Genomic DNA, 12,392 nt, shown 5'->3' on the forward strand with positions numbered 1-12,392 from the left:
TCCCGTGCTCTTGGATGCCGAAGCCGGGCTTGTTTTCAATTAATAATCAGCCACGTGGTAACTGCGTTATAACGCGGTTCCGTTCGGTATCGGTGACACCGGGGGGGTTCGGCGCTGCCGTGAAACATCTCCGCGCGGCAGCTTCCTGGGGCCGCCTCCCTTTTTCCTCTCAAGCCCACTGGGCGATCCGAGACCTCCCGGCCAACCCCGGAGCTCCGCACTGGGCAGGCGAAACCTCGTCTGGGCCGGAGGGGACCGGGCCGGACCGGGACATCTCCCGCGCTGGCAGCCCAATCAGCACCCTCCTCTCGCTGCAAAGCATCTTGGGAGATGTAGTCCCTGGGCAGGCAAGCGCATGGCGTGGCCGCCTCAGCAGACTACACTACCCAGAAACCTCTGCGGCGGCGCCTCTCGTCAATTGGCCCTGAGCTCGATGACTTCAGCAGTGTCGCAACGGCGCAAGGCCAATAGCGGCCCGGCGAGGGCGGTACTTGGGGCTTGGAGCCAATAGGAACGCGCTACTGGGCCGGAGGGGGCGGGGTCACAGCCGCAGGGCGGAAGAAGGGGCGGTGCGGCCGGAGGGGCCCGGTGGTGCCGGTGCCGCTGCGCGGTTCTTCCCCGGGACGCGGCAGCGGTGAGCAGGCGTGTGGGACCGACCCGACCCGGCCCGGCCCCGCACCTCCCGCCCGGTGCGTTACGAGCTGCCCGTCTGAGGCCGCTTCCCCCCCGGCCGTGAGGCGGAGCCTCCCCCTCACGGGTCCTTCCCGCCGGCGAGGGGCGGGGGTGCCGCCATCCCCGGTACCGAGCGGTCGGGGCTTTGAAAGCGGGACCGGAGGAGGCGGCTCCGTAATGGGGGTGGCTGTGCAGCGCATGGGGGTGGGGAGGGCGGTGCCGGGTAACAGGACCGGGAGGCAGCGGGTCAGAAGGACACGGGTGGGAGGGGGTGTCCTGAGGACATGGGTGCTGTCCCCGGGCAGGTCTGCGAGGAGCTGAGGCGACGGAGCTGCGGGGATGGCTACCGGGGTCCCGGCTGAGGCGATGGGGAGAAGAATCTTGTGTGGCAGCGAGTACGGGACCGTGCGGTACGTGGGCAGCGTGAGTCCCACGGCAGGTAAACACCCCGGGAGGGAATAACCTTGGTGTTTCCTGGTTGTCTGCAAATCCTAATTGTGCTCTTCTTAAGTTAAAAAAAAAGAAAAAAACTGTCAAATAGTATTTGGCATTTTAAAAACTTTCTTGTTTTTGTGTAAATACGTTAACTTCTGTAGATAAGGTCTCTTGATAAGCTGTTGGGTTTCGTTTAAAAGTCACTTGTCAAAAGGAGTTGAATAAGTACTTTAGGTTGAAATTGGTTGTGTGCTTTTATTCAGTGGAAAGATCTTCGGGCTTTCCTTTTTTCCATGAGTTTTTTCCTCAGCAGTCTCTGATCTCTGTGTTCTGGCATGGCCTAGGGAGGAGAGAGAAGCAGCAGCAGATCAACAGGGTAGACATTCCTTTGATAACATCCTGAAAATTCATGGGGACAAGCAGGACTCATCCCAGTTTGCTGAAAGATCTGACCAGTCTGCTTGTGAAAAATTGTGAGAGGATGGGGAGGTTGCTGACAGCCTTGGGGACAGCTCTAGAAGAGGCAATGAGGATGACCAGGGAACTGTGGATTCATCAGCCTCACTTCTTTTGCTGGAAAGGTGATGTGCTGTGTTCCCTTGGTGTTTCCAGGCCTATAAAGGACAAGATGGTATTTGGGAATACTTGAAACTTGTAAAGAAGAACAAGATGTGCTTGGTAAACTTAATTCCTTCCTGTGATGATCTGACTGGGAATGTGGAGAAAGGGAGAATATAGGATGTAATACTCCTTGACTTTTATAAGTATTTTAACAGTGTCTCTATAAAGAATCTTATTTGGAAGCTGGAGAAACACAAACTAGATGAATGGGCTGTTGGGCTTGTTGAAAGTCCTCGGGTCTGTCAAGTGGAAAAGTGGTAATCAGTGAGTTGATATCTGTAATGCACAAGCACTGCAGAAATAACTGCTGGGCTTTGTGGTGTTCAGCATACACATTGGTGCCTCAGGTAATGAGGAATGTTCAACCTCAGTGGGCTGCTGTGAAGAATTTACAACCCAAAGCAAGTTTTAGGAACTTTAGGTTTGGGCATAAGAGATTTCAAGGAGGATAAATTTCCATATGGGTTGTGAAATAAGCCCATGGATCAGTACAGACTGGGAAACCTGCAGGGCCTGTTGAAAAGGGCTTGGGCACTGTCAGGAAAATGAGTTCTTCTCACAACCAAGATATGTAGAACAGTGAACATGGCCAGGAAATCAGAGGAAGCTGTTACCTTCTTCTGGGATCAAGGGTTCTTGGGAAGGTTGCACATGGAATAAGGTGCCTGGTTTGGGACCATCTCAATTCAAGAGGTAGTTGGGTAAAGTCAAGAGGATCCAGTGGAGGGGTGCTGAGGTGGTCAGGGGTATAGATCACATATGTGTTGTGAGAGAAGCTGAGAGGATCTGGGCTTGGTTAGTGTGGTGAAGAGAAGATTAAGTGGCATCTGATAGCTGCCTGCACCTGTTTGACAGTTTCAAAGGTGACAGAGCCAAATTCTTCTCACTAGTATTAGATGATGTAATAAGGGACAATGGCCACAAATTGTGGCTGGAAAGGTTCAAACTGGACAGCAGGAAAATCTTTTTCTCTACAGAAGTGATGCAGCACTGGCATAGGCTGCCCAGTCAAGTTGAAATCTTTCTCTCCTTGGAGATTTTCAAGATCTGGGTAGGTTAAGGCTTGCCTGGCTGTCCCTTTTTTAGTGCTGGTGGATAATATGCTTTGAGACAGAAGGTTAGGCTAGATGAACATCAGAGGGTCCTTCCAAGCATGGTTTCTATGGCTGTGATGCCATAAATTTGAAAATGTATCTACTGTATTTTTCAGGAATTTGGCTTGGTGTGGAATGGGATAATCCTCAGAGAGGAAAGCATGATGGTACCTATGAAGGAACACAGTATTTTAAGTGCAGGTGAGTTGATTCACAGTGTTGACATGTCATGTGTTAGGTTTATACTAATCCAGTTACAAACATTAGAATACATTAAATAGTTCAAAAATATAAGTCATGATTTCAGAGGTATGTAGGAAAATGTGGCTTTGGATGTTAATATTGCTTTCAGTAGGTTCTCTACACCAACCACCCATCTTGGTGTCACTGGCAAAGCTGCTGAGGGTGCTTTCAGCTCCCCTCCATGTCATTCAAGTGAAAATAATCTAATATAAATCAAATCCTGTCACAGAGATCAGTCAGGATTCATAGAAGGCTTTTGAAAAAATGAAAGTGACAAACCAGGAAAAGAAATTAAATGTCTTCTTTTGGATGTGTGTTTGCTCTGGTTTGTTGGGACAGTGTAAGAAGGCTTCTCTGAAATTAAATCCTCATGTTAATTATCTTGAAAAAGTTAAAGCCATCAATGAGAGGGTAAGCAAACTGTTCTGGTTTTTTCAACTTGCATGTAAATGAGAGTTGTTAAGAATAGCTGGATGCAGTCAGTCTAAAGAATTACCTTGCTTAGTGTCCTGCCTCTGCCATTAGCTGACAGCAGATGGCTGGAGAACAAGAAAAGTGGATGGTGACAGTTTCCCATGGTCTCACTGCCTCTGGCTAGTCATGATTCAAAGAGTTTTCCAGAGCCAGAAGTGTTGTATATGTACAGGTACTTTTTTTTGCTCTGAATGGATGGTTCTCATAATCACAATTATTATGAGACTTTCCTCCAAAGAATTCAGTAAAAGCATGTAGTAGCAGTGCCTGCATCTGCTAACCTTGGAGCATGTGTTTTCAGCTTGTTAAAACTGTGATAATTTCTTTTTTATGAGTAGAAGAGTCTTGTCACTTTCTCCTGCCTGAATGTAGAAATGTGAAATGGAAGGGATTTAGAACTTTGCTGTAAAATGTCACATAGAAGAAAAAAAAAGAGATATTAAAACTACAGTTTCTATAAAATGAGGCAAACTAGATATAGTTTGATATCTGCCAAAAGGTTTGCTGGAGAGAAATGGAATTCCCTGAGGTAGCAAAGGAAACTGTTGTATTTGTTTGAGAAAGCTGTTCAAGGCTTGTTAAAGAGTATATTTCATTATCAGTTCAGAATAAAGTTGCTCTCAAGTAGAGCCATTTCTGGTCTCTGAATCAGCACAAGAATGTATCCACTTAAATATTAAAAGGTAGCTCTTCTGAAATCCTTTTTGGGAATACTTTCTCTTACCCCAAGCAGGCATAAACAGTGAAGGGGTAGATTATGTTCAGTAGTGCAAATCAGAATTCATACCTTGTAACTTCTGAACTTCAACATTGGTGTAAGGTAGAAGCTCTAGAGACCTCATTACCAGAAAATGAGATGATAAACAAAAATCTCCTCTTTAGAAGAATAAAAAAAATTTTAAAAACCCAAACAAAATAAAAAAGAACATGTGGTGAGGATATTATTTCCATTGTATCTAATTGTAGTAATAAAGTAAGGCTTATTAAGGAGGTTAAGAATACTTCATGCAAGGAAAAAAATGAACACTGATAGATTTTTCTTAGCTAAAAAGCTGTTATGTTCTTAAAGCAGCCACATCTTTTGAATTGGTATATTAGCAGAAGTTGCTGCTTAAATGCTTTGGATTTAAATGAAGCAGTTTCCAAGATGAAGCTAGTGATATTTTGCTGTAGGAGAAATAATAGAAGTAGTTGGCTGGCTATTCCAAATCTTTCTGGACAGAAGAAGCAATGGAACATGTTGTGGATGTTTTTCAGAAACCTGAGTACTTGACACTTGTGTGTCTGTGTGTACAATATTTATCAACTCTTGCTTTGCTAGCAACTCTTATTGTGCTCCCAGGAGATGAGATCTCAGACAGTGATTGCAATTCTTGTAAAAACCAACTTTTTGAGCAAAGCTGCATATACTCATCACAAATTTAAATGTAGCAACCTTTAGCATCTTGTTCTTAATGGTACCTGTTCATTACACTCTGCTTTATTCCAATCAGAGAAAGTCCTCCTGCAGTCTAAGAGGATAAGTAACTGTTCTAGCAGTCAGACGTGGCTCACAGCCAAAACTTTCTGTGTGCAGAATTGTTTGTAGTTCATGTACCAGTTCTGAAGATGTAGGCAAAGTTATGTAAATAAATTGTTACCTTATTTTATAAAAAAATACTAAAAATACCTTCAAACCACAATGCAAAATGTCACCTCCTTCCTTACTAGTGTTTGAGAGGGAAATTATTTTTCTTTATATAATATATACACATATATCAACATAATAACTTTCTTTTTTCCTCAAACCTTATCAGTAGTATCCTTCATGTGCAAGCCTGCTTTGCTCACTCCCTGAATTCTGATAAGCAGAATCAGCTGATGGAGTAGCTTGGACTGTAAACAAATACAATGCCAGGACATTTTAAAAGCATTTTTAAGGATATTTTGAGAAGACTCCTTTAAAAATATATTTTGGATTGAGATCCTCAGAGGGAAATGAAACTGAATTTGACATGCTCATTAGCAGCAGATTATCTTTGTAGTGCTTATTGGGGTAAATCAGTAGGGCTGATTATGGGTCTTTGTACTTAGTGTTTTGGAAATATGACCTAAACTTTTAGGAGCTTTTGCTGTGTGCTCATCTTATCTTATGTAGTGCTAGTTAAATAAGAATATTCATAAGAATATGAAGACCAAAGAACAAAACAACTGTACTTCAAAGTATGATGACATTATGAGCCTGTTGATCAGTGCTGGATTACTGGGAAATAGCAATGCATATTCCTGTGGCATTTTTGTGGAAATTTTTTCCTGATAATAAAGTCTTTTTCCCTCATAAGTCTGCAAGCCATGACTTCAGCTGTCAGTTGCAGCCATGTATTTAAAGTCAGCTATGTTCTGTGGTCCTTCAAGAGAAATGAGGAGTAATGAAGCCTTAAAATAATGTTAAAATTTATATGCAGCATGAGTGTGATTTCACATAAGGTCCCAGAGTTTTATGCCACAGGGCTGCTCTGTCACATTGTCATTTAGGGGTGTGATGGAGATGTGATATGGGACATCAAGGTTTAGGGTGTTCCCACCTAGATCACACAATCATTTTGCCTGAAAATAGGTTCCTGTTGCAGTCTCCTTTTCTGTCCTTCTCTGTGACAGTTCTTGAAAAAGTAGATCAAATTAATAGAATGGAACTGAAAAAAAAAATTAGGCTGCAAAATGGATTTGAGCATACATTAAGTAAGACAGCATATAGAGTTCTTGGAAGTGATAGGAGGAGGAGGAAGAAACCATATGATCCTGAACCAAAAACACATGTTTTGAGAGAGAAACTCACCACACTGTTCCTGCAGCTTCAGGTGACAAGGGGCAAACCAGCTGGTTTCCTTTCCTAATTCATCCTTGGCTAAGCCAGGATGGAGCCTCATTTTCCTTCCTTTCCTAATTCATCTTTGCCTAAGCCAGGGATGAAGGGCATGAGAGGAGGGATGCAGGTGTGGGGTTATAGATGAGCTCTGGTGAGAGGCTTGGGGGGAGCAGATGAAGAAAAGCAGCAGAACTGCTGAATGTGGTGATAAAATGAGGAGAATTCAAAGCGTTAGGAAAAGGACAGGAGATGTCAGAATAAACATACAGCAGGTCCTAGGGGGAATTATAGGTGGACAAAAGTTTTCTTGCCAGAGCTCCAGGTGGAATCCTGCACTCTGACACCTATGAAGCTGTTTGACTTGATTAAATGCAAAAGTGAGATACTTCTCAGGTAGGAGATGTTATAGTTAAGATGGTGAAAATGTCATTTACTGTTAAGAAGTGGTGTTAAGGAAGAAGCATATAATTTTCACATTTGAGGAAATTTAACATTTAAAATAGCCAAGTGTTTGCAAGCTATAAAGAACTTCAAAGGACTGGAAAAAAGACTTAAGAGAATGTCATTGGAAAAATGTAGAAAATTGAAAATGCTTTTCAAACATCAAGGTATTTACAATCTCTAAGATTATGCCTTTCTGCTTGTTTTGTAATCATTGCAGCCAAAACTTCCATCACTTCAAAACCAGACTGAAAAAGATTTTAAAAGTAAATAATATTTACTTTCTACCCTGATCCTTTCTTAGGCTATGAGGACACTTCTGTCAGTATTAAAAATGAACAAAACTGGCAAAGACAGTTTCTAGTACTGATTTTTTGAATAAAAATGTGACTATACAGTGCCTGAGCTATTCCATCTACTTGTAACAGGTCCATAGGATTCTGGGTCTCTATTTACTGCTTTTCTGAGAGAATTTGGAGCTCTGTATGATGGTCCATATTGTGGGTTGCCACTTGACATTTACATGTCCATTAGCCAGTTGACATTTACAGGGTGTTTTGAAGAGAGGGGATTTATTTACACACACGAGTGATTTTTTTCCTTCCTGGGTACTTTCCAACCCAAGTCTGTACTCTCCTCAGCTGGAAGGCAGACAGGGAATCATAACTGCTCATTTTCTGCCTCCTCCTCCTATCAGAGCCTCTGTCTCTTCCATGATACCATTCCCACAACTTGACTCTGTTTTGTTTCTTTGCTAACTTTGATAGAAAAATTGTCAAAGCAGTTGCAAGGCAAGAAATTGCCATGGAGTAAAGTTTTTTCCAGTGCTCAAGAAAAACTAAGAAACTCCACAAGAGTGTGTAGAACATACATTAGGTGGATAATTCAGTCAAATTTTCAGTCTGAAAGTTTAGTATCAGAATTTTTTAAAGTTGGTGTTTTTATAAGAGTTCCAAGAGGTACAAATGGCACCTTTGTGTGGATGGAAGAACAAGGCTGAATTCTTTCTGAATTACAAGTGAATTATTCCAGTCAAATACAATAAGGCAATTATTTTGTTTTTAGTATTCCTGTTGGCATTAGGCTGTGGTAAGACTCAAAACACGTTTGCTGTATGATTTAGGTAACTTTAGGTAACTTAGGTAGAAATGTAATTTGCTGGAAAAGCTTAGTTTATAATGAGTTTGAGAACAACAGAGCAATTATTTCTAATAGTGGCTCTGACACTGTAGTTTTGATGTGTAAGCACATTTTGAAATCTGGTGGTTTAGTTCTCTTGGCATCTCAGTGTGAACTTGTTGGGTCAAATACTATCAAAAATCCTTTGCAAGTCTTACCTGGTCTCACCAAGTGGGAACAGTGATGTCTAAAATCAGCCTTTCAACTGCTTTGGCTCCCAGTATTTAAAAAAAATATTATTTTTTTTGAGACCATTCATTCTTATGATAACTTTTTGTGGTTTTCCTGGCTCCTTTTTTTCTAGGTATCCTAAGGGAGGATCCTTTATCCGGCCAAACAAGGCAAATTTTGGAGTAGATTTCCTTACTGCAGTCAAGGATAGGTATGGACTGGGTGATGAGCAGGAGGTTCAGCCTGGGACAGAGAGCACTTTTATATTTGGGAAGAAGACTGTGGAGTTTGTAGGCATGGATTCTATTGCAGAAAAACAAAGGTAAGTATGAAAATCTGAAATATACTCTTAGTGACTGGTAGTCAGGTGCAAGGTTCAGCTGCAAGGAGAGGAATGTGACTGCCTTGCCTATGGTACTGTCATGCCTCTAAAAGTAAGCCAAACATCACTATGGTGGAAGAGACCAAAACCAATTCATATTGTAGCTTCATAATCTACCTGTTTGATGGGTAAGAAGGGGGATTATGTCATATTTGAGTGCTCATAATCCTCATTTTGATGTCACAAAGAAGGAGGTGATGGTATTTGGGGAGTTGCACACTTTTTACTTTAATACTTGCTCAGTAATATACATTATCTACTCTGTCAGTAATGACCTGATAACTAAGGGAGGGAAGGCAGAAAGTCACTGTTCTGCTAGTAAAGAGGTCTTTTATTTATTTATCTGGGAGGATAAGAAAGGAAATAACAATGTGTAAGAGATTGCAGGTTTAATGACCTCCAGCAGTAGAGAGGTATCAGCTCAGTAGGTGGCAGTCTCCTTCTGAGCTGATACTCAACAGCTATTCTTTGTCTCCCAGAATGTAGTAAGCAGCCAAAAATACTTTTTTTTTTCTTTTTCTGGTCTTTTTTGATAAGCAACACAAAGAATGCCCAACTAACTTAGGATTTTGCAAAAATTATTACCAGAAACCCCTTTAGCTTGGAATGTCAAATGAAATGACAATTACACAGTTTTTTTGTCTGGTTTAGCACACTTTTTTGAGTTTGGATAAGGGTTGGTTGGATTTTTTTTGGGGGGTGGGGGTTCAATCAGACCTATTCTGTAGTAGCAATGTAAAGGCAACAGCTGGAGATGTGTCTATTTTCAAGTGAGGAAGACTCTGCAGTGAAGCCCTTTTTCTAAAGGGGATGATAGGGATAGGATATAAAATGATTCCAACAACCAGGTATTTATATAAGATAACAAATTCTGTTTAAAGATTACTTAACAGAATGTTCTCTCTCATTTAGGCAACTCAACCAACTGGTGGATATTTCAGTGCGTGAGTGTGCAGTGAGCCATGCTGGTCAGAAAGAGGAAATCAGCAGAACATGTGCTAGTATCCTTTTTTTTGTTGTATTTCATGATACCACAAATAAAATGCATGGTTTAGCATTCCAAGCATTCACTTTAGTGAATGATATTTTTGTATCCTTTCATGAAAAATTCTTAAAACTGCAGTTTAGATTTAGAAGCTTAATGCATTGTTTACAGAGTTAAAAAGTAGACACCCACAAGTTTTGGGGGGGAATGTGAATTGTGGATAAAAATAGAAATATTGTCATAGGTTGCTCCTGTGACTGCAATTTCAGCAGGCTCCAGCAATGGGAATTTTTTTTTTTTTAATTTAACTCTAAAACAACCCCCTAAAAATACAACTGGTATTTGTTGTAGGCACCAGAGGTTTCCACTGTGTGGTAGAGAATGGATTCAGTCTACTGTGTGTTGTAGTAAAGTTGCAAAAATACAAAGCAGGTTTTTATTTATTCACTTATAAGGACTGGTAAGAGTCCTCTCAGTACAGAAGTGAATCCATTTTAGGATTTGTAAAGTTAAGCTCTTTTATAAAACTCTGAGCCATTTCCCTACCACAAAATAGAATTCACTGCAACTGAGCAGTTCTCTTGGCCCAAACAAGTGTTATCTGTTTCTGCTTATTTGATTCAAAATCCAATTTCTGGAAAAGAGAAGGTTCAGATTTGCAGTAAGTTTCTTTTCCTTAATGTGAAATTTCAGATATCAAGCATGTAAATCTGTCAAAAAATCTGATCTCATCTTGGGAGACAGTAACAGCTATTGCTTCTGAAATTCAAAATCTGGAAACACTTATTATCAGGTAGAAATATTCATATTTGTGTTTCTGTTCCTTTGGGGTAGAGGCAAGAAAGAAGAAAACACCCCTGCTTTTCAGCTTTCTGAATGTAACTCAGTGCCTCAATACTCATTTTAATGGGATCTAAGTTTTTTAATGCATTTTTATAAAAATGTTCTTGTCTTGAAACAGCTTGTGTGCACACTATTTTTCAGACATCCCTTTTCAAGGAAACAGTAGAACCCCTGGAGTTTAACATCTGTGTAGAACTGAATTGTGGAGTAGTTCTTGGAACAGATGGATGTTGAGTGGAGTTTTGTAAAATCAGAAAAACTATTCTGAAAAATAGAATAGATATTTCAGCTATTAAACATGCTCAGGAGTTCAGGCATTTGCCACTGTGTTCTACATTATGGATTTCATTAGTTTTTTTGCAAATGGGCTTGCTGGCCAGGGAGATTGGTTTAAATGAGTTACAGATTTTTACAGGGTGCTGTAGACTCTTCAGGCTGAAGGTAAAATAAATTGCTCAGATTAGTTCTGTAGAAATGGGGAAAACAGAATAGAAACACAGTTTTACAGCATCATAAGAGGCCTTTATACACTTCTGTGACATCTAAGGCAATTAATTCTCTTGATTTTAAAGCTCAGTTTGCCCTGAGGCAGAAGGGATGTAGTAAGTGTGTATATACCCAGATTTTTCTCTGTGCCTGCAGCAGGTCAGGCTCTGGGTACCAGTGCCCAGGGTCTCTGTGGTGCTGTCCAGGTGTGGGGACTCTGCTGCCAGATGTGTCCCTCAGAAGAAGCCAAAATCTTGAGATGGTTCTGCTGCAGGAGGCTGCAGCCTGCCTTATATCACACATCTTTATATCACTTAAATATCTCATTGGCATTTTTATTAGGTTTATCAGTAGCTATCAGTTTGCCTTCTAGGTTTGCAAACCTGTTTGGGTTTCTTTCCTTGAGCTTCAAATTTTTTTTTCAATGTAGAAAAACAGTGAAGTAAGTGCATTTTTATTTTCTTCTAAAAGAATTCCAAGTGTCTTACAACTTTATCTGCTTTGTATTGTTGCTGGTATATTCTGGCTGCCCAGGCAAGCTCCCAAGTCATTTTTATGGGTCCACTTTCATTTAAGAATGGTGCTTTACCAACAGTGTATTGACACCAAACTAAAACATCCATAAGGTTTTAATTTTGTAAATTTTTTTTAATGCTTGTTTCAGTGGGGAAATTTACCCCCTAAGTATGTAAGCATGACTATACTGAGAGACTTTAACCATGATATACAGGTAAGACAGACCTTAGGGAAAAAAACCACCTCTTTTTTGGGGGGAGTAATGGAAACTACTTTGAAGATTGCAGATTTGAGAATCTTCACTATTTTACAGTGATATTTTGCTACTGAGAGTGAATTTTATATCCTTTTGTTTTACAGGGGTCAGGATAGTCATGTAGGCTCTTTATTTCCAGCTGACACTAAGGAGTTTAAGCCCCAAATCTGGTTTTGTTTCATTTACTATTAATCAAAATAATTATTCTCTTATTTAAAATTTAGTGGAGGAAAAGGTGGGAAGGAGGCCACACATAAGTAAATGTGCATTTATGAAGCAGGAAAAATAGATTAGGAAACGTTACATCCTAATATAACAGGAAGAATATTTTATAATGTTTTAAAATGTCCATACCTTGGCAGTGACTTTTTTTTTTTTCATATAAATTGGTTTTGTCTTTAATATGTAATTCCAAATTAGTGACTTAAATCTATGCAATTATTCATTATGCTAACAATCACTACTTTTGCACAGTGAAAACAAAATGAAATTTCCATCTACACCAACTTCTGTATCCAGTGTATTTTCAAAACTGAGGATTCTGGCACTTAATCAAACTGAGATAACGTGGACAGAGGTAACAACCTTCCCTGGTTTTGTTATTCTTTTATTTTGTTAGGTTATTTGCAGGCAAGGAAAGCACAATAAACATTTATGTATTGAATTATTCTACTGAAATGTAATAATCCTTAGGAAAGGTGCTGTGGCATAACTGCATTAATTATCAGAATTACAGAATGTTAGGGGTT

General features: G+C 40.4%; 1 protein-coding gene across 5 annotated transcripts in view; it reads left to right on the plus strand.

The window, feature by feature from the left end:
• TBCE (tubulin folding cofactor E) overlaps positions 1–12,392 on the plus strand; it is a 51,539-nt gene that overhangs the window by 26,913 nt on the left and 12,234 nt on the right. The window contains exons 1-7 of one of the 5 annotated variants that reach the window (XM_030448022.1): positions 538–634; positions 978–1,111; positions 2,939–3,023; positions 8,309–8,497; positions 9,470–9,558; positions 10,236–10,335; positions 12,118–12,220. In XM_030448022.1, the coding sequence (XP_030303882.1) occupies positions 1,012–1,111; positions 2,939–3,023; positions 8,309–8,497; positions 9,470–9,558; positions 10,236–10,335; positions 12,118–12,220 (666 nt within the window). In that variant the 5' untranslated portion in view covers positions 538–634; positions 978–1,011. Of the gene's footprint in view, positions 1–537; positions 690–714; positions 799–977; positions 1,112–2,938; positions 3,024–8,308; positions 8,498–9,469; positions 9,559–10,235; positions 10,336–12,117; positions 12,221–12,392 lie in introns of those variants that run through there. The other 4 variants (XM_030448021.1, XM_030448023.1, XM_030448026.1 and 1 more) reach the window with 4 other exon arrangements.

The sequence above is a fragment of the Calypte anna genome, chromosome 3, assembly GCF_003957555.1.
Source record: "Calypte anna isolate BGI_N300 chromosome 3, bCalAnn1_v1.p, whole genome shotgun sequence".
Taxonomy (NCBI): Eukaryota; Metazoa; Chordata; class Aves; order Apodiformes; family Trochilidae; genus Calypte; species Calypte anna.